Genomic DNA, 26,609 nt, shown 5'->3' on the forward strand with positions numbered 1-26,609 from the left:
TCCAAACAAAACTATTTTGTTCTACCAGGAGTAAACATTCTGAACCCGAGGTGGATAACCTAATTGTTAGGTTTGTGGTGGACAGTCTCCATTCGCTATCGACGGTTGAGGAGCCAGGCTTCGTAGCGCTCATAACAGGTACTCTCTCCCCTCTAAATATGGAGATTAGATAATTATCAAGAAAATTTTGTTCCTTACTCGTAGGTTTGCGACCGGGAAGCACCGTGGTTTCGCGACGAACGCTTCAACGAAGAATTGATGAAGAATGGGAAAAAATGTTGGGCGATGTACGCCTGAAACTGTCTGACCAAGATTATGTCGCGACGACCACTGACATCTGGTCTACACCTCACCTGAGCTTTATGGGGGTCACAGTTCATTGGGTAAGTAAGCAATTTTTCTACTTGAAAAATAGTGCAGCTGAGAAAGCCTGCGCTAAAGCATACACTCTTCTTATCGTTCTTTAGATTGATCGCAACTCTCTCTCACGGCGATCATTGGCATTAGCCTGCAGAAGGTTTGCTGGACGTCACACCTACGACAAAATCGGCGAATTACTTGAAGACATCAGACAAGACTCCGACATTTCCCATGACAAAATTGTAGCCACCGTCACCGACAACGCCAGCAACTTTGTGAAAGCTTTTAAGGAGTTTGGCTTACGCTCCGAAATCATCGATGAGGGTAAGTGGTACAAAGCAAATCATTTGCTTATACCCGCCAGTGTATTTTCTACTGTGACGCCAAGGCGGGCGATTTCATTTTTACGAATTCGGTGGCAAAAATATAAAAAGTAAACGTCAGAAAATGAGCGCAATGTTATAAAATGTGCTTTCTAGCAAAGCAGAACACTTTCTATTTTTATTTAGCTGTATTATGGGTGGTGAACCATTTTTTTCTAAAGCGTGTGATACTTATGAAAGTTGTTAGGAAACTGCTTTCAATGAAAGCACCTTCTTTCTGGCAGATGGAGCCGCAGACGACTTGTCCTTCGAGTCGGTGACAGAACCCGATCTTGGCCTGGAAGATGGCGAAATCACATTGCCTCGTCATGTCCGGTGTGCTTGTCACACACTAAGTCTTGTGGCAGTTTCCGACGTTAAAGTAGCTTTGTCGACAGTGTCATTTGAGCGCATTCACTCATCTGCCATGATAAAATGTTCGGCACTTTGGAACTGCGCCCGAAGGCCCAAGTCGTCCGAGATAATCGTGAGCGCCTTAGGGCATTCTTTACAAACTCCGTGTGTGACGCGATGGAATTCTTTATACGACAGCATCAAAGACCTTCTTCGATCTAAGGACAAGCTTCGAGACCTATGCAACACTCTCAAGCTGCAAGTATTCCAAGAAAGGGACTTCGCCTTTCTGCTTGAGTACTGCGATGTCTTGCAGCCCATCGCCTCTGCTTTGACACGCCTCCAAGCTGAAGCTGAGTGCTTCTTCGGAGAACTGCTCCCAACTCTTCTTCAAGTGGAATCAAAGGTTCACGAGAAAGCTGCTGCAGACTATGTTTATTCCAAGCCACTTTTGGATGCAGTTAGGAATGGATTCACCTGCAGGTTCAACCACCTTTTGAAGATGAAACCGAGTGCAGAAGAGGCAACAGTTGCTGCTGTTCTACACCCCTATTTCAAGTTGCGGTGGTTGCCAGCAGAAATGGAAGACTTCCGCCGTCATGCTAAGAAGCTTACAGAAGAAGATGTTGTCGACTATGTCAGCACAGCACAAGCTGCGCATTCTTCCGCACGCGAGGCAGTAGGATCATCGGCGCCAGGAACATCAAATGCGTCAGCTGACGCATTCTTTTCATTTGGAGACACAAGCGGTATAACAAGCTGCAGCTCTCAGGAGGCGTTGTGAATTTAGTTTCTCAATTATTTACAAGATCCTCGAGTTGATGTGGCTATGCTTCATTCTTATTCACTGATAAGAGGCGCCTTCGTCAAGTATAATACTGCGACGTGCTCGTCTGCTCCTGTAGAGAGGCTTTTTTCATTTGCCTCCCTTATAGAACGCCCACATCGCGGGGCTCTTTCGCACCGGCGGTTCGAGCAAATGTCTTAAGACCTTCAAGTAAACGTAATGAATACGTTTTGCCTAATAAAAGCATTCAGCTATTTTACTTGTTGTTTTCATTCTAGCTTTTCAAGAATAGTTTTCAGCTTCAGAAGTTTGTTATCGCAGTACTGGCAAACTAACTGTTTGGTTCCCAAGCGTACGGAGCTTGCATCATTTAGTTGGATCAAAGGCAAAGGCCATCGGGTAAGTACTCTATAGCATCGAACCGAAAACAGAAACCGTTTAGGCTTATTCATATAGACAAGTGCTCACAGGAACTTTGAGGAACTTTGGGTTAAATTATTTTTTTGCTAGGCTGCTTACGGAAGCGATCGCTTCAACATATATGTGGCTTTAGTCCAAATTAAAGTTATAACAAGGCCAACTGCGCAGAGAGCGGAACTTCAACAGATCCATGTGGTCGGATTTGTTTATAAGTCCTTTCAGGAAAAGTGCTCTATAGAAATGCACTAAAGGTTACAGAAACCACTCGTACATTTCCTAAGTTCGCCAGTTATATTACCGGCATTATTAGACAGTGAATTTAGTTTTGTAAACTTCGCTAGTCGTAATATAACCTGTATTATATTTGATATTTTAGTGATGTATCGAAGTATCGACGATACAGTATCGAGTATCTGTATCGAAAATCTATTTCCGTTCTCTATCTTGTATCGGTATCGGAGATACAATTTTCAAAGGTATCGAGTATCGTATCGAAGATACTATTTTGAAGTATCTTGCCGAGCCCTGGGACTCGTTACTTCTAAATCTATTCTTTAAATGGCCGCCGCGGTGGCAAAGCGGTTATGGTGCTCGGCTGCTGACCCGAAAGACGCGGGTTCGATCCCGGCCGCGGCGGCTGGAATTTCTTTGGAGGAGAAATTCTAGAGGCCCGTGTACTGTGCGATGTCAGTGCAAGTTAAAGAACCCCAGGTGGTCGAAATTTCCGGAGCCCTCCACTACGGCGTCTCTCATAGCCTTAGTTGCTTTGGGACGTTAAACCCCATAAACTAAACTAAACTAAACTATTCTTTAAATGGTTATATCTTTCGTACTGAAACAAGATCAAAATTCTCAAAATATGATTTGAATCATCTACCCGTCTAGTGTACGTTAGCCTTAACACTAATGTAGAACTTTAAACACTCGTTAACGTTAATCCTTAATCAAATTGCTGTATTGCTCATTTATATATTCATAACTAATGGTATAACAGAAAGCATTTAATTGAATTTAATAGTGTGCGAATTAAACGTAAATATATGTTCTGTCCTTTTACTCAGTATACAGAGAGAGGCGACGATTTTATACGTAAACCCAGCCTATCCAACGTCCTACACGCTCAGGGGCGGAGAAATTGCTGGCTGCGGTGCGAGCTCTTTTTCTACCAAATTCGATGCTACAACAATGACGTTTATGATCTGTAAGAACACCAAACCCCTTCCATCGAGTTTTTTTTTTTTTTTTCTCTAGAAGCGATGCATGAGCAGAAACTGAGTCGCGCTCACTGGCACCAGTTTATCTGCAGCTGTCGAGCGCGAGCCCTCGGCGGTTGGGCTGCACCCAGCAGATACCCGTGAGTGAGATGACGAGAGAGTCGCTACTTCCAGGATCACAGGGCTTGGCGTCTTCATGTCTCGGCCGCTGCATATTGCCACGTACCATTGTAGCGTCCGTTCGTTCCCGCTAGGCCGCAGAAAAGGGGTGTTATCATTTTTGTTCGTGACGCGAGAAGCGACCGGACTTATCTCGATTGTTCACAGCCATGAACAGCTGCATCTACGTGTTTCTAGGTTACTCCAGATGATGTCGACCTTTTATCTCGAAGTTTCCTTGCCGGCTTTAAATTGAACGATGCCGCGAGCAGCGGGCATTCGTAGATCGACGATTGACGAGCACGCTTGTTGCTTACGCCGCCACTGCATTACTGCATTTTTACTGCATTACTGACGTGCTCAGTGCTGCGTCACTGAGGATGTGCTTGACTGATCAGTGCATTAAGTTCATCTGTTTTGTTTTGTATTTTCTATGTTAAAACAGAAAAAATAAACTTCTCTTTCTACGCCGCCACCGAGTAATTCAGTTCTTTTGCGGGCGCAAGTCAGCCCAAATAAAGAGCTTCGTTTGAAAGTCTTTCTGGTGTCTTCCTGACCGCTGGACTGCCGTCACTACAACGTGACATCTGGTGGAGGTGCTGGGTAGCTTCCATGTTCCGGACACCCCCTACAAGTCGTGACGCGATCCCTCTGAGTCATTCACCGCAGGACCTGAGCCCAGTCCACCGCGCAAGCCGACGTCTGCTAGGGGACGCACCTGAGTTCGGGATTCTGCCGGACCCTACCCGGAAGCGAAAAACAGTAGCAAAGTCCACCATGAGCCTGCCCCAGGCGACGACTCCAATCATTCTTCAGCAGCCCCGGGTGCCACCAACCTTCGACGCTGCGCCTGGCGCCGACTCTGAAGAATGGCTGGAACAGTTCGAACGTGTGGCTGTCTTCAACAACTGGGTTGATGCTACGAAACTTAGGTACGTCTTCTTCGCCTTGGAGGGACCAGCAAGAATCTGGTTTGAGAATGAGGAAGCTAGCCTCACGAACTGGGAAACCTTCAAGGAGCAGCTTCTGAAGAACTTCACGAACGTCGTGCGAAAGGAGAGAGCCCAGCAGCTGCCACAGTCTCGCATACAACATCCAAACGAGACCGTTGCAATGTACGCTGAGGAGATGAAGCGTCTCTTCCGGCGTGCCGACTCGAACATGAAGGAAGATGAAAAGGTCAAGCTGCTTATGCGAGGAGTTAAAGAGCAACTCTTTGCGGGCCTCGTACGGAACCCACTCAAAACCGTCGCCGAATTCGTCGAAGAGGCATGCACCATGGAAAAAACCCTTGATGCCAGAGCCCGCCAGTATGACCGCCAGCAGCGCTTTTTGTCAGCAAGCTGCTTGGACACAGCTAACAACAATGACCTGCGGGAGGTTATCCGTCAAGTTGTGCGAGAGGAGCTCCGACGATTGCTGCCAACGGGAACGCAGCCGCAACTTTCATCGCTCACTCACGTCATCTGGGACGAAGTTCAACAGGCCTTGGGTGGGACGCCGACACCCACACAGCCTCTGCAGCCCCCAGAAATGACTTACGCCGCAGCTGTGCGCCGTCCTGCCCCTCGGCGACGGGACCCAAGCCCCTATCGCCCTCAGCCAGCTGCGTTGGACCGCCGCCCACTCGCCCCAACCCGCCCGTCCTACGAGCGACGCCCGCAGCCGAGGAAATGCGACGAGTGGAGAACACCCGACCAGCGCCGACCACTATGCTTCCACTGCGGCGAAGCCGGTCACAATCTCCGGTGCTGCCCATACAGGAGAATGGGCATCCGAGGTTTCTCTTACGACGTCCCACGGTCCCGACCCGGCCAGAAACCAGCCGAAATCGAAGAGTTCTTGCGTTGGGAAGAGCACTCAACGCCCAGCCGCCTATCACGTTCCCCGTCGCCATCGTCACCGCGCTTTGTATCTCCTAGCCGAGGTTACGCCGTGCGTGGACGCTCCCCCAGCCCACGAAGGTTAAACTAAATAAAGCAGCCTCTGGAGGTGACGTTGCTTCTAAGCGCAATGACAAAGATCCTCCATCGACGAGTACTCAAGACCATGCCTCAACTACGACGACGACACCGACGACGACGACACCGACGACGACGACACCGACGAGACGACACCTACGACGACGACACCGACGACGGCGACGACACCGACGACGACGACGACGCGGCCAGACTTGAAGCTTTTACCGCTGCCCAGTGAAGTAACGTCGGAGTACGCCCACCGCAGCCTCACTACTGCGCGAAGCCGAGATCGGACACCGAAGACAACGTACAATATGAGAACGCAAACAAGCTGAGGAAATGCTTCGTGACAACGTCATCCAGCCATCGAGGAGCCCTTGGGCAGCTCCTATCGTCCTGGTGAAAAAGCAAGACGGCACCCTTCGCTTTTGCGTCGATTGCCGCCGCCTGAATAGCATTACGAAGAAGGATGTCTACCCCCCCCCCCCCCCCCCCCCCGCATTGACGACACATTGGATCGGCTATGCAACGCTAAGTACTTCTCATCGATGGACCTGAAGAGCGGCTACTGGCAAATTGAAGTCTACGAAAGAGATCGCGAGAAGACTGCGTTCATCACGCCAGACGGACTCTTCGAGTTCAAGGTGATGCCCTTCGGCCTCTGCTGTGCCCCAGCGACGTTCCAGCGAGTAATGGATACGGTGCTCGCAGGCTTGAAGTGACAGATTTGCCTAGTCTACTTAGATGACGTTGTTGTCTTCTCCTCAAGCTTTGAAGACGACCTCAGAAGGCTTCGGATGGTGCTGGAAACGATCAAGTCTTCAGGCCTGACACTGAAACCAGAGAAGTGCCACTTAGCCTACGACGAGCTGCTATTCCTTGGTCACGTCTTAAGCAAGGATGGAGTTCGCCCCGACCCCCGGAAGACGGCTGCGATCGCAGAGTTTCCACAGCCAAATGACAAGAAAGCTATACGCAGATTCCTTGGATTGTGCGCTTATTACCGGCGATTCGTCAAGAACTTTTCGCGCATCGCTCTACCTTTGACCCAACTTACCAAGGCTGACGTACCTTTTAAGTGGGAAAGGCCGCAAGAGGAAGCTTTCAAATAGCTGAAGCGCCGCTTACAGTCCCCTCCTGTCCTCGGATACTTTGATGAAAACGCCGAAACCGAAATTCATACAGATGCAAGCAGTGTGGGCCTAGGAGCGGTCCTCGTTCAGAAAGGTGGTAAACAGGAGAAAGTTATCGCGTACGCAAGTCGTTCACTGTCGAAAGCCGAAGCCAACTACTCGACGACCGAGAAAGAATGTCCCGCCGTTATTTGGGCCACGTCCAAATTTCGACCCTACCTGTACGGACGACCATTCAAGGTTGTGAGCGACCACCATGCTCTGTGCTTGCTTGCCAATTTGAAGGATCCCTCTGGCCGCCTTGCTCGTTGGAGCTTGCGTCTTCAAGAATTGGACATAACTGTAGTCTACAAATCTGGCCGCAAGCATTCCGACGCGGACTGCTTGTCCCGTGCCCCCGTCCACGCAGCACCGGAAGAGGAAGACGACGACGCTTTCTTAGGACCGGTAAGAGCGAGTAGTTTCGCGCAGCAGCAGCGCTCGGATCCCGAGTTGCCAAGCCTAGTTACTTATCTGAAAGGAAAGACCGCATCGCCTCCCCGAGGGTTCAAGCGCCAACTATCGTCCTTCGTCGTTCACAATAATGTCCTCCTGAAGAAGAACTTCGCGCCCAACAGGACAGTGCATCTTCTTGTCGTGCCCAAAAATCTCAGGCAACAATTATGCAGGCATGCCATGATGAGCCGACTGCAGGGCATCTCGTGATTGCTCGCACGTTGCACCGCATCCAGGAGAAGTACTGTTGGCCACGATTAGCTGCCGATGTTTCCCATTAGGTGTAAACGTGCCGTGAGTGTCAGCGACGCAAAACGCCTCCGACTAGACCAGCCGGACTCCTGAACCCCATACCGCCTCCAACTAAGCCCTTTCAGCAAATTGGGAAGGACCTGCTCGGCTTCTTTCCGACTTCATAATCGGGTAACAAATGGATCATTGTGGCCACCGACTACACGACCCGATACGCCGAAGCAAAAGCGTTGCCTAATGGTACCGCAACAGAAGTCGCTAAATTTTTTGTCGAACAAATTATCGTGCGACACGGCGCCCCCGAAGTGCTCATCACAGACAGAGGAACGGCGTTTACAGCGGAGCTGACGCAAGCCATTCGCAACTACAGTCAGACAAGCCATCGGGGGACAACCGCCTATCATCCACAAACCAACGGACTCACAGAGCGTCTGAACAAGACCATCGCAGTCATGCTCTCCATGTACATCGACGCCGAACACAAGACATGGGACTCCATTCTGCCCTACGGGATATTCGCCTATAATACTGCCGTCCAGGAGACAACCAGGTTTACCCCATTCCAGCTGGTATACGGCAGGAAGCCCTCGACAATACTCGACGCAATGCTCCCGCACGTTTCCGACGAAGACAACCTCGACGTCACCGCCTACCTTCATTGCGCCGAGGAAGCCCGTAGACTTGCGCGGCTTCGCATTCAAGACCAGCAGCACACCAACGCCCGACGCTACAATCTGCGCCGACGAGACACGCATTACAAGCCAGGTGATCGTGTTTGGATATGGACGCCAGTTCGCCGCCGTGGATTGAGTGAAAAGTTGCTGCGACGCTGCTTTGCCCGTACAGGGTTCTCCGTCGCATCGGTGACCTCGACTATGAAGTCATCCCCGACGGCACGACAGCATCTCAGCGACGCCGCACACGACCGGAAGTCGTACATGTAGTACGCCTGAAGCCATATTATGAACGCTAAAGGACACTAAGTTTGCATTCTCCGTGTTTATTTTCATATTAAAGCACCGAGACGATGCTTCTTTGGGAGGGGGGTAATGCCACGTATCATTGTAGCGTCCGTTCGTTCGCGCAAGGCCGCAGAAAAGGGTGTTATCATTTTTTGTTCGCGACGCGAGGAGCGACCGGACTTATCTCGATTGTTCACAGCCATAAGCAGCTGCATCTACGTGTTTCTAGAGTACTCTAGATGATGTCGACCTGTTATCTCGAAGTTTCCTTGCCGGCTTTAAATTGAACGATGCCGCGTAGTTCGACGATTGACGAGCACGCTTGTTGCTTACACCGCCACCGAGTGATTCAGTCCTTTTGCGGGCGCAAGTCAGCCCACATAAAGAGCTTCGTTTGAAAGTCTTTCTGGTGTCTTCCTGACCGCTGGGGCGCGATTACGAGTCGCTCAAAATCGTCTCAATCGGAAAGTGTCTCAAAAAGTGTCTCATTTGCCCCGTTCCTATTGGTCGGTCGTGACCAGCGGCCATATTGTTTGTTTGCGTCACCGGCCGACGTCATAAAACGGTCAGAAGTATTGACGTTGCTTACCTAATTATGCGAGCCGATTGAGACGATTTTTCAGGATTGGAACGAGTGGTCTCAAAGCGCTTGAGACAGAAAATGGCGGTTGTTTACATGGCCGGTGGCCGCGCGAGCAGCGGTGTAAGAGGGTGCATGAAGACGGTTTTGACGTGCCGGACGAGTTGTTTCGACGTTTTGACATAGGAAGGAGCACAATGGCTGTGCGACGAACTCGCCGTTGAACTTGGAGGTGTGCGGGTGAGTGCGCGGTCAGTGGAGCGGCAAGTGCCTGTGCGCGCCTTCGCCGCCGGTGGGTTTCAAGACACCGTAGGAAATGAAGTAAACGTCGGCGTAGCCCAACCGACTGTGAGCAAGTGTTTGCGGTGAGTTTCGGAGACCACTGTCAAAGTTAAGTCGCAGAAGGTGCGCGCTTTCCGGCGAGACCCCCAAGACAAGGCGGCGGCGAAGGAGGACTTCCGTCGCATAAACTTTCGCCACCACAGTATCCCCGGCGGCGTCGTCCGAGCATCATCCGAACGGAACGGCAACAACACCAACACGAATATCAAGTGCTTAACCCGTAGCGGGCGCCATGAGTTAGTTACGAGGCGGAAGAGTGATTATTGCCGCAGTGACCGGGCGTTCCGGCTCTTAATTCCCGCAGTGAGATTGCAAGCTCCTAGCAGCTGCACCGGTCTGCTTCCGTATGTCGGCAGTTGCTGCAGTGTGATTATTCATGGTCGCCGGGTATTTTCTGAACAAAAATATATAGAATCACGAATCGCCCTTGGAGCACATTTGCCATCGATAGCAGGCTAGGTGAGTTCATACTGGCGAGTCGCGGAGGTCGCGCGACAGGCTTAAATCGATTTATTACGCTCCCTCCCCGCTTTACATGTGATTCGCAAACCGTAACTAATTGACCGAAATCGGTCGCCTCGAGTACTAGCGCGACGTTTGCAACTCGCCAGTGTGAACTTGCCTTAAAGCTGCCTTCGCCGGTTTTCGAGCCAAGCGCTCCTTGCAAATTGATCTCGGCAGACCCGTAGCAATTACTGCCTTAAAATAGATTTTTCCGCGCACTTAAGACGTCCGCACAGTACCTTGATTCTATGTGGTGTGTAAAAAAAAAAAAGGACAGCCGTCAAACAGCAGATTTTTTTTCTGACTGCCATGTTTACGATGGCTGAGTATGTGCGTGGAGGGATAAGGCTGAATCCATGGCTGAATCCTTTGAATCAGGCGGCAGCTCACGCCACCTAGCCGACGCTACCGACGCTTTTCCAGCGTCAGCGCACCCTCGCGGCAGCAAAAGTGACTGAAGAGGAAACTTAATTGCAAAATTGAGGACATTTCTTCGTTTGCTTCATGTCGTTGAGTTTGAAAGCTAGCTTGTTAGCGAAATAAAACATTCTTCAAATTATTAACGGCGTCTTTACAGCAAAACTTTAGCATACGGTCCTTTATTGCGCAACTAAATGCTTCCTGGGTGGAACCCTACTATTAGACACCACAACCTCGCTGCTAATTGGTTGATTCCGCGGTCAACGACTCGTGGTGTCGTCATTTTGACGTCAGAGTCTCAAAACTGAGACAAAAACTCCTGGACTGGCGCTCGCGCTCCTGGACTGCCGTCACTACAACGTGACAATATTTTCCCCCCTCGCCTCTCTCCGGGCGATGTCCTCGCTGTTTCTAGTGTATCTAGTGAAGCACCCAGGGCCAAGGGAAGAAAGGGACAAACACAGCGCTGAACTAACAACAAACGTTTATTCCGGATGCATATATATATATATATATATATATATATATATATATATATATATATATATATATATATATATATATATATATATATATATATATACTTTAGCGCATTAGAAAATAAAAAATAAACAGGGAGGAGCGGAAAGTTTCAAACCCGGTCACTATGCGCATGCACCTGTATCGCAAGTACATCGATCATATGATATCAGATAGTTGTGCTCTTTCAGCGAGATGGTTACGGAAGGAGTGCTGATAGAATTCACACCAAATGTCATGATTTCAGATGCTTCGATAATCTCTCGTGTAAGTTTATTCTTGTGTTTGGTAACTACGTGGCTGTTTTTGAATACTGGAAAACATGAACACTCACGACAGTGAGTACCTATGTGGCGGACTGCGTTCTTAACGTTGTTTCTATGCTGCCTAAGTCTTTCATTTGGACAACGGACACTTTGTCCGATGTGTGAACCACCACACGTCCACTGGCCTCAATACACCACGTTATCTTGGCATGGCACATACTTCATCTTGTGGTTTTTCTTGCAATCATGACCAGGTTCTGATGAGACGAGGCTTGGGCATGTTGGTATGACATACTTAAGGGAAACAAATAGCGCACAAGAGAAGACGGGACAAGCGAGGAGACACAGACAAGCGCTTGTCTGTGTCTCCTCGCTTGTGCCGTCTTCTCTTGTGCGCTATTTATTTCCCTCAGGTTCTGATCTTGTATCCGGGCCATTTACCCTCGCACACAAGCCACTCAGTCTCACAGGTGCCGATAAAACAGCATAAACTCCACGTTTATTACCTATAATCTTCAAATTCTGGGACAAAACATGGACATAGGGTAGTACTGCCAGATAACTTTGTTTGGAATGATGGACAGCGTTGCCCACTTCAGCTTTTTCAAAATCCCTTCTGCTACACTCGGCTGCTGACCCGAAAGACGAGGTTTCGATCCTGGCCGCTACGGCTGAATTTCGATGGAGGCGAAATTCTAGAGGCCCGTGTACTGTGCGATGTCAGTGCACGTTAAACAACCCCAGGTGGTCGAAATTTCCGGAGGCCTTCACTACGACGTCCCTCATAGCCTGGGTCGCTTTGGGACCTTAAACCCCCATAAACCAAACCAAACCTTCTGCTACTGAGGCCAGAATGTGTAGGGGGTATTTTGCATCTGTTAGTCTATCAACCTGATTTTAGAAACTCTAATCAATCTTGTGTGGACAGGATTTTTTCAAGGCATTTTGAAAGCATGACTCCATAATGCATCCTTTTACGAGCTTCGAATGGGCTGAGCTATACGGAAGTAAAGGCTTTTTACTCCTAGGTTTAAAAGCCGAGCATACATGGTAAGCTCCACTCGGCTGCTGACCCGAAAGACGAGGTTTCGATCCTGGCCGCTACGGCTGAATTTCGATGGAGGCGAAATTCTAGAGGCCCGTGTACTGCTATTGCGACCATTCACAGCCACCTCATATATAATTTCCTGCGGCGAAAGTACGTCAGGGAATATCACGCACAGTCCATTCACTTTCGAAGCGAACCTAGCCTGGTCACAATCTAGTAAATTAAGGCAATAATCTACATATCGGAACACTCTTGCAACTGCATAGCTCATGAGCGATTGTTCGAGTGCCCTTTCAAGCTGAGCAAGAAAGATGTCACTTAGCAATGGAGCGATGGAAGATTATATGTAGATCCCATTTTTTTTAATAAAAACAGTGCCTTCCCATTCTGCATAGGTTGACTGAAGGTACACATGCAGCAGGTCTAAAAAGCCTTCTGCAGAATTGGTACAGGTGTTCTGAAATGCTACCATTCTGTAGTCGTCAATTGCTTCATTAATGCACTTTAACAGCTTGTCATGAGGGATGGAATAATATCGGTCTTTTACATCAATGGAAAATGCGCGGAGTGGCTTGGCCTGGTCTGTTGTTAGAAATTTAATTACTTCTTCAGACTCTGTGCGACGGAATTAGCCGCATCATCAACAGCACCACCGAGTTCTTCTGGCAGCAGCTTCTCCCCAAGCCTCCGAGGGCTTGTCCCAAGAAAACCTGGAGGGACGCTCAATGAACTGCACAATATGGATGGGGTTTACATTCCGGAGGCAGTTCAACGAGTCTTAGCCTTGACCCAAAGTTTGCTGTTGAGCCTTAGATGAAGCCACCGGAACTACTGGCAATGGTAAGGCGCGTGTCCCGACGAGCTGATGGACCAAATGCCAGTAGGTGCGTTTCGGAATGAGTGGATGTTGGGCTGTGCCCGAGAGTACCTGAAGTACATTTGCCAATAGATAAGACCGTTAGATACCTGCGTGAAAATTCTCTAGTATTGTTAACTGCAGGCAAAAAAGGGGACTTGCAGTACTTTCCAAGGATAGCTTCAAGCAAAAAGCAGATGATGCGGTCTGTTCACTCTTCGAGAATGCAGAAGAGCTTGGCTGGCAAAAGCCAAGTTAAAGGGAAAACAGTTGTGTACAAACAGCTGCATTAAGAGGCGCTTTTTTCTGTATTAAAAAGCGCAAAAAATGGAACGTCGACATGTTTTTTAGTGCGAAAACGCACAAAGTACACGTTGCTTTAGGTATGGTCGTTTCTAAGAAGGGCATGCGGCAGAACAGCCTAGGGAAGTTGTTTACGAAATAACCTAGCTCACCTAACTATTGACGACCCTTATCAGGTAAAGAAGTCGGACGGAGTACTTGAATTTCTTAAAACCGGCCAGGCCAAGCCACTCCGCGCATTTTCCATTGATGCAAAAGACCTATATTATTCCATCGCTCACGACAAGCATTACTGAAGGAATTGACGACTACGGCGCGGTAGCATTCTGAATGCCCCTGGCATTTCTGCAGAAAGGTTTTTATACCTGCTGCGAGTGTACCATCAGTAAACCTATGCAGAATGGGAAGACACTGTTTTTATTCAAAAGAATGGGATCTGCATATGATTTAGAATCGCTCCATCGCTGAGTGACATCTTTCTTGCTAAGATTGACAGGACACTCTAACAATCGCTCATGAGCTCTACAGTTGTAAGAGTGTTCCGATATGTAGTTGATTACCTTATTTTACTAGATTGTGATCCGGCTAGCTTCGCTTCGGAACTGAATGACCTGTGCGCGATATTCTCCGAGGTGCATTCGCCTCTGGAAATTGCACATGAAGTGTCAGTGGAGGATCACACGAAGTTACTTGATCTGACCTTATATTTTACTGATTTCCATGTATGCTGGGCATTGAACCTAGGAGTAAAAAGCCCTTACTTCGGTAATGCTCAGCCCATTCGAAGCTCGTAAAAAAGGGCATTGTGGCGTCATGCTTTGAAAATGCCATGAAAAAATCCTGCCCACACAAGATTGATTATAGTTTCTAAAATCAGGTTGACAGACTAGATGATGCAAAATACCCCCTTCAGATTCTGGCTTCAGTAGCAGAAGGGATTTTGAAAAAACTGAAAGTGGGCAACGCTGTCCATCATTCCAAACAACGTTATCTGGCAGTACTACCCTATGTCCATGTTGTGTCCCACAATTTGAAGATTATAGGTAATAAACCTGGAGTTTATGCTGTTTTATCGGCACCTGTGAGACTGAGTGGCTTGTGTGCGAGGGTAAATGGCCCGGATACAAGATCAGAACCTGGTCATGATTGCAAGAAAAATCACAAGATGAAGTATGTGCCATGCCAAGATAACGTGGTGTATTGAGGGCAGTGGACGTGTGGTGGTTCACACATCGGACAAAGTGTCCGTTGTCCAAATGAAAGACTTAGGCAGCATAGAAACAACGTTAAGAACGCAGTCCGCCTCATAGGTACTCACTGTCGTGAGTGTTCATGTTTTCCAGTATTCAAAAACAACCACGTAGTTACGAAACACAAGGATAAATTTACACGAGAGATTATCGGAGCATCTGAAATAATGAAGCTGGGTGCGTATTGTATCAACACACCTTCCGTAGCCATTTCGCTGAAAGAGTACAACTATCTAATATCATATTATCGATTTACACGCATTACAGATGCATGCGCATAGTGACTGGGTTTGAAACTTTCCGCTCCTCTCTGTTTCTTGTGTATTTTCTAAGATGCTAAAGTGTATATATATATATATATATATATATATATTTATATATATATATATATATATATATATATATATATATATATATAAGGAAAGAGTTGAAGTACACTTCTTAGAGAAACATTTATTTACCGACGGTTTCGGACGGTGGACCGTCCTTCATCAGGGTAACGTTGTTTGTGAACAAAGACGATGCACTTGCTCACGGCACCGCACACAGATGGAGAGGGAAAGACGCTCTCCTTTGAGGAAACAAAACAAAACACGTTTCGTGTTTTGCTTTTCGTGTTTTGTTTTGTTTCCTCAAAGGAGAGCGTCTTTCCCTCTCCGTCTGTGTGCGGTGCCGTGAGCAAGTGCATCGTCTTTGTTCACAAACAAGCTTACCCTGATGAAGGACGGTCCACCGTCCGAAACCGTCGGTAAATAAATGCTTCTCTAAGAAGTGTACTTCAACTCTTTCCTTATGTTATCAGCAGTCGAGCAAGTTTTTTCATCGTAGTATATATATATATATATATATATATATATATGCTGTTAGCATCCGGAATAAACATTCGTTTTCAGTTCAGCGCTGTGTTTGTCCCTTTCTACCCTTGGCCCTGTGCCGTTGCGCTGCTTCACTAGATATGTCAAACTAATTCGCCCACTAGTTCATGTTGTACCTCGCTGTTTGCTCGTTGAAGGCGCCGCAATCTTCACTGGGCGGCCGAGCGGTGACAGAAGCCAACATTCTCTCCTATTGGCAATCACGCTGCTTACGCAGGACAAAAAAAATGTTCTGGAGGATTGTGAACAAGATTTGAAAGACCTAAAATATCGTCCCCATCTGAGAAGTGTTTCATAAATTGTCAGAGGTCTTTGACATAAAAATAACCGCAAACTCCATAAGATGCAATAATCTGGCAGGCCACACACTGTTTTATTTTCTCCCTTGTAGTCATAACGGAAAGGTTTTGTGGCCATGTTGGGAACTTCTTTAATTTTTAGTTTTGAACAAAACCTGCGCCGACCTTGACCACTCGGGTTTCATACATAAACGCTTGGCGACCGAGTGCTTCTTGCACACAATGGATGGCAGTCTAACGTTCGCAGTGTGAATTGGTCCGATACTTCGCCTACTCCTGCGAGACGCACCAGGCCACGACAGACGACGGATACGTTTTCGATGTGGATAGAGTGCGGAGGATTGAACAAGGGAATGGAAGCACGTCCACCCAGGGCTACACGCAAAGCAAGCAAGTCCTTCTGGTGCCAGGCCTACTTTCCGACTCTGGATCATGGTTCGCCAACTTCCCGCAGCAAAGCCAAGGTGACTGTATGCTTTAATGCTCTCGCAACTAATTTGCTTAACATGGACATGCTATGCAGCACGTTTCACCGCTTGCATTTGGCGAGTAAAAAAACTCGCGTATTTCGCTTATTTATAGAGGTGACCAATCCACGGTCTACCGTAGCAGACTTGTCTAATCAGCTCCTTGAGTGGGTCGTTGCGTGTTCTGATGCAGGTTTCTTCTCTCTGGCGGGCATTTATATACTGTGCTTTTTAACGGGACAGGGTTAATAATTGCCGTTGTGCAGCAAATCCGGGGAAGTCGCCGTCGAACCTAACTTAACCATCTAGGCCACGTGACCTTGATACTTGATCAACACCTACCCACTACACAGTGAGCAAACATTTATCAACCTTTCACGACATATCTCTGAACGTATGTTTCTTCTAAATCGGCTTATTCTTTCTTACACAAAAAATACAGGAATGTCAGACCTACCTACGCGGAAATAGCATAGAATAGAAACGTGAAGGACGATGCAGGGGGAAGTGAAGAAGGAGCGTTTTGGAAGTTGACTGGGAGAAGAAGTCGGTTTGCTACACTGTAAAAAAAATGCTCCTCAGTACAGAGAAACCCGCTGGTAATGCGTTGCCGGAGGGTTTTCCGCAACATGAATACAGCGACTCCGTCCGACGGTTGTCACATTCTTGGTAACGGAAAGTTACGCTATGCTATTCACGAGAATGAAATCGTTTCTTTGCAACGAATGCTTCTGTTGTGTTCTTATTAAAGGTCCCGTAATGTGTATGCATACTTCCTCCGTTCACTTGGAAGTCATCTGATCTAGAACGGAAATAATCTGCATTGTAATTATGTACTATCGAGAGCAAAAATAATAGATCCCTGCCAGCGCATGCCGATCCGCGCCAAACTGCATGCGAGCACCGCCTGACGAAGCGCTCCTAGTGCCGAGACCAGCGCAGCGGCGTGCGCCCATCTCGAGGAGCGCTGTGCATTGCGTGCCACTGCGCTCGTCTCAGCATCTGGAGTGCTTCGTCAAGCGGCGCTTTCATGCAGTTTGGCACAGATCGGCACGCGCTGGCAGGGGTCTGTTATTTTTGCTCTCGATAATACTTTCAGTAGTACATGCACATGCATCTGTGTATAGCTTCTGCCCAGAACGTTCACTGCAGATATAGCAGTCCAGAGGCCGAGGAAATAAGTATTATGTACAAGACTTTCATGCATTTTATGTATTGCACACGTACAAAGAATGCAACTTAGAATGAAAGAGTGGCAAGTGTTTGGTTGAGTACAAGTACATACGTTTTATTTTCATGATAAATTGCACACATTGTACCTCTAAACATTGCTGTCGGATCCATCTGAAAAGATAAAAAAATCCTCATTTAGTAGCCACACAACACCTATTATAAATTTCACAAATACATTTGAACCATCCGCTATTCAACAATCGGCTTTTGTAGAAGCTTTTAAAAGCCATTTACTGAGAACCAAACCAACATGATTCATTGCCTAAAATTCATTTCTCATAACAGTAAACAGCAAAAACCACAGGGCCAGGAAGAAGCAGACAAAATGCGCTTACTCGGACACCACTGTGTACATGAAAGTCTTTACAGTTGTCTACAATTTTGTGCAAATAGAAAGTAGCTAAGGATGGGTGCCAAATACAATTCAATGCAGATGCCTTTCATTACATAGTACTCAATGCACAACTTAGTGAGCAAGGAACATTGGTAACATCTGAAAAAGGCCTGACACTTGCCCACAAGCATGATGATGATTGTGATTTTTGATGGCGGGAGGGAATCTGAGGACAAAGAGCACCATGGCACAAGGTATTTTCTTCATCTCAAGGTGGGGCAATGAACCATTTCACCCTAAAGAAGACAAGCACCAGGTGAGGAGAAAGCTTGTACCCATTGGATTGGTGGTTACCCAGCACTTGCCCACAAGCAATCAGGAAGCATACTTCCCCGAAACCTTATGCTTTCAGTCATAGTTTCCATTATCTCAGCATCTGCAAGAAAATGTACTAATCTCTGATGTCAGTGAAAATGCAGCCACAGGTGCTGGTTGCAGCTCACTAAGGTATTCAAATATCTCTGCAGTGCGCCTCACGAGGAATAGATGCTTAAGTTTCCACAAAGGGCTCCTTGCAGAAATTTAACCGAAGGCCGCTGCCATGTTAACCTTTTCAAAATGATGGCCCAGAAAGACAATGTGTAGTCATGTGTCTGATGTAGAAAAAGGATGAAGGCATGAATCTTTCAGCTTCTTCAACAGCTGTGATGTGTTTGTAACTGGTATCGCTTGGTTTGGTTATTAGGGTTTAACGTCCCAAAGCAACTCAGGCTATGAGGGACGCCGTGTTGAAGGGCTCCGGAAATTTCGACCACCTGGGGTTTTTTAACGTGCACTGACATCGCACAGCACACGGGCCTCTAGAATTTCTCCTCCGTCGAAACTTGGCCGCCGCGGCCGGGATCGAACCCGCGTCTTTCGGGTCAGCAACCGAGCGCCGTAACCACTGAGCCACTGCGGCAGGGCTGTTGCTGGTATTGCTTCGCACAGCTTCAGTCTTCTATGACATTTCGTGAAATCATTCCATATTTGTGAAAGATCTCGCTCGCAAACATTTTGGTTCTAATGAAGGAGCAAAAAAGACCCATGTCCTAGGCCTTTTTTTGTGACACTAAAGGAAGGCTCGCTTTTAGGGTCATTATTACGAAGAGGTCCATGTGGCAACAAACTTTGAAACAATTTCTGCACGAGCTGAGTGTTCTGAAGCCTAAGAATTTCTCATGAGGCGCCCTGTAGATTGAGTGCTCTGAAGCCTAAGAATCTCTCATGAGGTGCCCTGTAGATGCATCAGAACACCTAAGTAAGCTGTTACTGGGTCCTGTAAGCGCTATGTCATTTGACATTAAGGGTATGTACTTTCCCTCGACACATGCAGTGATGATGTATATGTCGAGCGAAAGCATAAAAGACTTCGAAGAGTTGCGCTTCCAGATTGCTTGCGGAGGAAAGCACAAGAGTATGGCCATGCTCAGCTGTTACCTTTGCTTCTTTTTTGTTGAGTTCTGCAGTGAGTACTACGTAATGACAGAAGGTATCTGCATCGACTCATGTTTAACATCTGTCTGTGCGACCTCCATCTTGCACGAAACGACAGGCAACTCCATCATGCCCTTCATGCACCGAGTGTCAGTGTGTTCTGTCAGCTTCCTGGTCCTGTGTTTTCTGTTCTTAAAGTTATTACTGCCTTCATTCTCCGCTCCATGAAGCCTGAATGTGCTACACTGGGTTGCTCCACGCGTCATGCAGTAACCTGGCCATTTTTTTCATACATCGGAGGCACTCAGGTCGCAAGCCATGCTTACTATATTCAGCACATAAGTGTACATGTGAGACATATCATTTATAACCAATTTTAACAGTGGTATTTCGTGCAAGAATATCTAAATGCTACTCAATTTTTGCTCAAATTTTCAGATACACACTCTTATTCAGATTAAAAACATAATTTGGCTACTGTGCTCTCGTGATGCCACGTCTTGAGTTTGCATCAGTAGCTTAGAATAGTGCCTCTGTTACCTCTGGCGATGAAATCGAAAATGTTCAGCAGAAGATTGTATGCATCCTTTGTGATAGATATATTGAGCGCTGTCGTTTCTAAGACTACGACTTTCTTCTAGCAGACCTTGGTATGTCTACTCTTTATGACATGGATTTTCTACATAAAGTTGTGCTCGGCTCTATTGACTGTGAGCCGTTATTGATGTCACTGCGATTTCGTGTGCCTCAGGGAAAAACCACCAAATGCTATGATAGATTTTATCCTGACATGCATGCCATTTCACCAATGACTCGTTTGCAAATAACACAATTCAACTTTTTATAACACAGAAATATTTGCCTAATTTGCTGTTTTCATTGTTTATTCATTATGCTTGTTTTTCTTTACTATTATTATCATCGTATTTGTGACCATTTTTCTGTATTATGTCTGTTCACGTCATGGTGTTTGTATTGACTTAGTGTGCACTCGTTTAGGCCAATTGGCTGTTCTGGCACATTTAAAATAAAATATCTACCTATCTATTTAAGCAGAAGCACAGCACCAAGGTACTCACCAACTGTTTGAAGCACTGTGCGCAAGTTCTCGTGCCGACATGAATACAGGTACTTTGGAATGCGCACTGTCCAAGTCTTCATCATGCCATGCCGCTCCGACTCTCTGGTAGCAAAATTTTCCACTAAAAAAAAAGAGCAATTTTGTTTATGTTAGACTAGTAATATTAAATTTTACTATATACTAGGTACTTCTCATCATTCTACCCCAGACTAAACCATACACCAGTGATCATCATGTTTTAATTTGTTGTATATGATCACAAAATGTGGTGTAATTAACATCTTACAAATTCTGGTCAAAAATAATCTGACAAAGTATTGTACAAGGAAGAAGGAAGCTAGCCAGATAGCCTGGACGAATGTTTTAAGTTTCATGCAAGCATCAGTACCCTTCCACACAAAATGTACAATTTAGTGGGTTTACCCTTCCAGAATGGAATTTCATGCTGCAACCATCTAGCAATGCGAAAAAAATTTTAACTTCCATTCCAGACAAAGGAAAGAAAATTCCTCTGGTTTTTCTTCACAAGCCTCTGCAAGTATACAATTCAGTGAACCTACTCTGCAAGTACGTGAACCTACCAACACGAGACAATGACAAGAAAGGAGACAAAGCAGGCGCTGACTCGCAACTGAAGTTTATTGAAGTAAACAGGGAGTACATAGAAAAGCCAAACAACACCACAAACCACACAGTTACAGATATGCTATACCACAACATGAGTAAAAGATCGCTCTTAACTTTCCTCTTATCTAGATAGTCCAACTCGTTGCATATTAACACGATGGACAGCACACTCACAGATTTGTCACCGAGTCATAAGATGTGTCTAGCCGCGATAATTTTCCGGTTAATCTGCTCCGAATGTATCGCCAAAATGAGTGTTGCCAAAAGGAATGGCTAGCAGCCTTCACATTCCTTGCGATGTACAGATAAGTTAGAACCCCTACCAATATCCAAATATCTCTTGTGCTCCCGTAGTCTTACATTCACACACCTTCGAGTTTGACCAACATAAACCCAACCCCAAGATAACAGTATCCGATACACCACATACATTTTACAAGGCACATATGCTTTTCCCGGACCAAATTCACAAAATTATTCTTAACAATTTTACAGTTTGTAGACAACTTATTAGGGGCCAAGAGCACCATTTCTGCGTCATACCTTCTGACCACATTTTTCAAATTGTGCGACAATCTACGTATGTACAGTAACACAGTCGATCTTTTGGTATCTCGATGGCTGGCCCCGGCCGTATCCTGCCAATCCCTGTGAAGGGGTTTTAGCTTTAGCATGCTAAAGGGAAGAATGGCGCAGCATCAAGTAATAAGGACAGCAGGACAACAAGCACACGCACAAGTGCCAACCTTGGAGTGTATACAGAATCCAAGATCACGTGCTTGACAATCAGCACTGACAGTCAAGGAAATGAGAAAACACTGATTTGAACATTCAAGATTGAGTGAGCCCGATCCTTGACTGCCAACGCTGAATGTCAAGCACACGCTCTTGGATTCTGTATCTGCTCCAAGGTTGGCACTAATGCGTGTGTGCTCTCCTGCTGTCCTCGTTACATGATGCTATGCCGTTCTTACCTTTAGCATGTCTGACCAACTTGATCAATGTTATACGCTCAGCTTTAACAATTTATCACACACTCCTGCAATAGCATGGTTGGGGAATAATGCTTTCGTAAGCCTTAAAATCTGCTCATGGAGACCACTTGTCATGCTGTGAAAGCATCACTTCATCAATACCGAGCCTAGGCTAGATGACGCAATGCTATCTTTCACTAGCTTAGAATGGTTCGGCCAATAGTCAAGTAGCTGCTTGACACACTCCTGGGTGAATATCGGCAGCATACATGGCATGTACAGAACATCAAGGTGAAGCCCAGAAACCGCAGCTCTTTTTGATGGGACATTTCCTCTAAGGAAATGCTAAGTTAAAGAAAGGACTTGCTCCTTAAACAACTTGACAATATGCACAGGTCCCACACTATCGCAACCTTTTGTAAAAGACCAGAAAATTAGACGCAGTGAAAGATTTTCCCCCAGCCCATGCAAGTTCTTGGCAATCACTCCATCCACCCTGCTTAAGAGAATATTACTTAGCACAGAGGCATTCAATCGATATATATACTAGACTTTTGAACACATGCCTCACAGCCATACTCCAGAAACATGCTCTTCAAATAAAAGGAGGTAAGTCCAAAAACAAGACTACTACGCACCTGTTCCTAAACACAAGCTCATCATTGTGCTCCGATATACACATTCACAAGCTTTTCATAAGGTCCTCATACGGGATGGAATAAAATAGTTCTACATCGACACTAACCACCAGACAATCTGCTGGATTGCCATTCTTCAGATACTCAACCACGCTGCGAATTGAGTACAAGAAACCGATCTTCAAGATGCGAAGTAGACAAATGCTTTTGAAAATAACCAGACAAAATTTTGCAAGAACCCTTTTCTGAAATTTATCTGAAGAGCATGCTAGTGAATAGCATTTATTTTAAGAGCATGGCTGTAGAGTACTGCAGTGTGGTATGTGTTCAAAAATCTGGTATATGTAGTGGTTCGAAGATGGCCCTTGTGCTAAGAGATATTTTAAGTAGGGTGTATAGAATGATTGTCAAGGACTTGCATGGACTGGGGGAAAAAATCTTTTGCTATGTTGATGATTTTCTGGTCTTTTACAAAGGTTCTGATAATTTGGGATGTGAACATATTCTCAAGCTGTTTAAGGAGCAAGGCCTTTGTCTTAGGTTTACCTTGGAGCAAATGTCGCCACAAAAAGAGCTGCGGTTTCTGTACCTTACCTTGATGATCTGCACACACCATGTGTGCTGGTGATATTCACCCAGGAGTGTTAAGCTGCTACTTGGACACAGGTTGGCTATTACAAGCTAGTGAAAGATAGCATTGGACTGTCAAGCCTGGGCTCAGAATTGATGAAGTCATGCTTTCTTAGCATGACGACTAGTTTCCAAGAGCACATTTTAGATTAATGAACGCAGGATTTCCTAACCATGTTATTGCAAGAGCATACAATAAATTGTTAAAGAAGCCGAAAGCTCTTCACGGCGACCGGCGCAATCAGGCCGGGGCCAGCCAGCGAGATGCCAAAAGACCGGTTGTGTTACCGTACGTACATAGATTGTCGTACAAATTGAAAAATGCGGCCAGAAGGTATGATGGAAAAGCGATTTTCTTGGCCCCTAATAAGTTGTTTAAAATATGTAAAATTGTTAAGAATAATTCTGTGAATGTGGCTAGAGAAAAGTACACATGTGGAGTGAAATGTATATGTACCTTGTAAAATGAACATGGTATCAGACACTGTATCTTGTGGTCGGGTCTATATAGGTCAAACTGGAAGGTGTATCAATGTAAGATTACAGGAGCACAAGAGGGTAGGGGTTCTAACTTTTCTGTATATTGCAAGGGATTTGAAGGCTGCTACCCTTTCCTTTTGGCAGCACACATTTTGGCAGTAAATTCAGAGAAGATTAAATGGTAGATTATTGAGGCTAGACACACCTTACGACTCGGTGACTAATGTGCAAGTGTGTTGTCTATCGCACTAACACGCAATGAGTTGGACTATCTCGATCAGGGGAATGTTCAGGGGCATTGACTCATGTTGTCATGTATGCATACCTGTAATTGTGTGGTTTGTGGTGTTGCTTGGCTTCTTCATGTATTCCCTATTGACTTCAATAAACTATGGCCGCGACTCAGCGACTGTCTTGTCCCTTGTCTCGTCTTTCGCACTGGTAGATTCACCATGATGTCTCACCTCTGCAGAAATCCAACACGGCATTTTCCTCTTCGCACTTCAGGTTCAGTGCATAATAAGGCCAACGCCAGTCATCCGCAAGAAAAGTTCATGGCTCCATTAACACCGCCTCCTGCTTACAAGACACAGTGCGGCATTCATTGTAGATTCTACCTGCAACACAGAACGCAAAGTTTTAGTTTGAATGGACTAAACTAGGAAAGCAGCACAAAATATCTACAGCCAAACGGCTCAGCTGAAAGAAATAGAGGGTAGCGTAATAGTGAATATACTCATATAGTTTTGTGTAACATCTTCTATTCATATAAAATGTACACTTTTTTTTCTTATGCTGACGTCTGGGTACACTATTTTGTGACTTATTGCATGGGCCCGAACTAGCAGCTTGCTAAGCGCCCAGATGCTTTTATCACCCTGTTTGTATAACCTTCATCCAAAGTGAATAAACTGATACTGATATTGCATGCAAGATATATGCATGATATATTGTGATATTCAACACTGCTACCATTGGCGTAGCCAACTATTTATGCATAACAAAAAATGCAGTATCACATAAATACTGATACAGTACTATTAGCGTTAATATCAGCAGTGCAGGTTCAATGAAAAAAAAGGGCCTAGTGCTAGCTGCCATTCCCACAGCAGGCTTGTGACCAATCGCCAGTTTAAAGGAAAAAGGAATGACTGAAAAGGGAGAGAGCCAGTAGGAAGGAAGACAGGCATAAAAGGACTTAGGATACAATAGGCAGGCAAAGTTATTTAGACAGCAACCACAAAAGAAACATTAACACCCAAGTAAAGATGTACAAGACCAACCATACCATTGTGCACAGTGGATAACTTGTTAACCTCATTTAGCCCAAAATATATTTTCATATATACTTGTCCTATAAAGTGATTACATTCATTAATAGCATAAGTGACCGACTGAAACCAAAACAGGGGTGAAGGGCGGTGAATGAGCCCTAGGCGTGATGCTTTTGCCTTCCTAGTGGGACACAGAAGGATCATTCAGTCGAACATCGGGTCTCTGGGATTAATATGTAGTTTAATATTAGCGGAAAAATAGAAGTAGTAACAACAAAGCAAGCAATGTAGCTGAACATTGTTCTATGCACATGAGAAAAAAAACCATTATGAATAACCAAGCATGCAATGTTTGTAGCTGCACATTTCTTCACACACGTGTCTAAAACATATGCACATGATTTGCCACAAGATAGTGTCTCGTTTAGATAGGGTACCTGCTATGGCAGTAGTGCACAATCAGGCTGGAATGAAATGCAAACAGCGCCTATGAACAAGACAAAATATTTCACCTGTGTGATTTCAGCTTGAGTATGCAGCTAGCCTGATTCCTGTTTCTGGTTAAGAGATCTACCTAATACACATATATGAACCCTTGCTAAATGTATACCTCGCTGCAAAGTAGAAAAGTACTGCACATGTATGTTCGCATTGCGTTCCGGCCTAACTGTAAATGCATAATGTGTGTCTAATGCATATCATTATCAGTCAAGGCTGTCACTTCCAACACCAAGCAGATATATGAAACCTGTAAGAACTCCTTGAAGGCAAGAGTCTGGAGACAAGCTTCTAGACCCACTCTGAAGGATGTAGATTTGGTGTTTAGTGTGGCATATAATTACTTCTGCATTAATAGCGAGCATGTAAGGCCAATACAAGGTGCTTCTGAATTTGGTCGCCTAAAATTTGCTTGGGAGAACGCAAAATAATGCTAAAGAGCAATCTATAGGCACAATATTGCATGCTGAATAAACAACAAGAAAAAAAGAAGGCAATGCTCTGGAAGCACCTTCAGTCATTCAAGACAAAAATGATGAGGCATGCTGATGCTGCTGCTTGAACAATAGAAAAAAGCGACTACTGCTTACTTACAATAAACGCTTTCTCTGAGCAAGCAATGAAAGAGAGCTGTAACTCATGAAACCTCACGTCATTCTTTTTACAAAAAAGGAATTTAAAAGGTTGCAATGCAAGAATTCCTGCCATAATAGTATTCTCCTCACACTTGGGTTACACAAGCCAAGGCTTTTAACAGCATGGGTTTTTGCATGTGTTCATTCTGAAGCATTACCCGGTTGAAGCGACACAAAATATTTACTTCCCCATGAACCTGTGCGTGTAGCATAATCACAGAAAATGTTTTTTACACTGGACAGAAATACAAAAGCATAGTGGCGTAACTGACACACAACAGGCTTCGGGGACAGTGCAAGACAATGATCTGAAATCCTACACAACAGACCTGCGACATTACAATGGCTAAATCCTTGATAGTAGTATTTAACAGCCATCTAAATGCTCATGCGCAACCGGTGGGAGCACTATACTGCGAAGCAACAGTAAACCTTTGCACTAGTCTAAACAAAAGTGCGCCTCATTGCGACTTCCACTAAACTTTTTTGCTCCCAGTGCAACAAAGCAAGTACACAGGGGGCTCGAATGGCAACAATA

At 45.7% G+C, this 26,609-nt stretch overlaps 1 protein-coding gene and 1 pseudogene across 1 annotated transcript; both read left to right on the top strand.

Annotated features, from left to right (window-relative positions):
• The first annotated feature begins 362 nt into the window (after nt 1-362).
• LOC149324755 (uncharacterized) lies at nt 363-2,064 on the top strand. The gene is given in 3 exon segments (XM_089565288.1): nt 363-383; nt 468-684; nt 968-2,064. Coding segments are annotated over 3 exon segments (1,335 nt in total).
• Nucleotides 2,065-11,022: 8,958 nt separating this feature from the next.
• LOC149324756 (gastric triacylglycerol lipase-like) overlaps nt 11,023-26,609 on the top strand; it is a 59,739-nt pseudogene continuing 44,152 nt past the window's right edge.

The sequence above is a fragment of the Amblyomma mixtum genome, unplaced genomic scaffold (assembly GCF_055824585.1).
Source record: "Amblyomma mixtum isolate Tamu unplaced genomic scaffold, ASM5582458v1 scaffold_19, whole genome shotgun sequence".
NCBI classification, from domain to species: Eukaryota; Metazoa; Arthropoda; class Arachnida; order Ixodida; family Ixodidae; genus Amblyomma; species Amblyomma mixtum.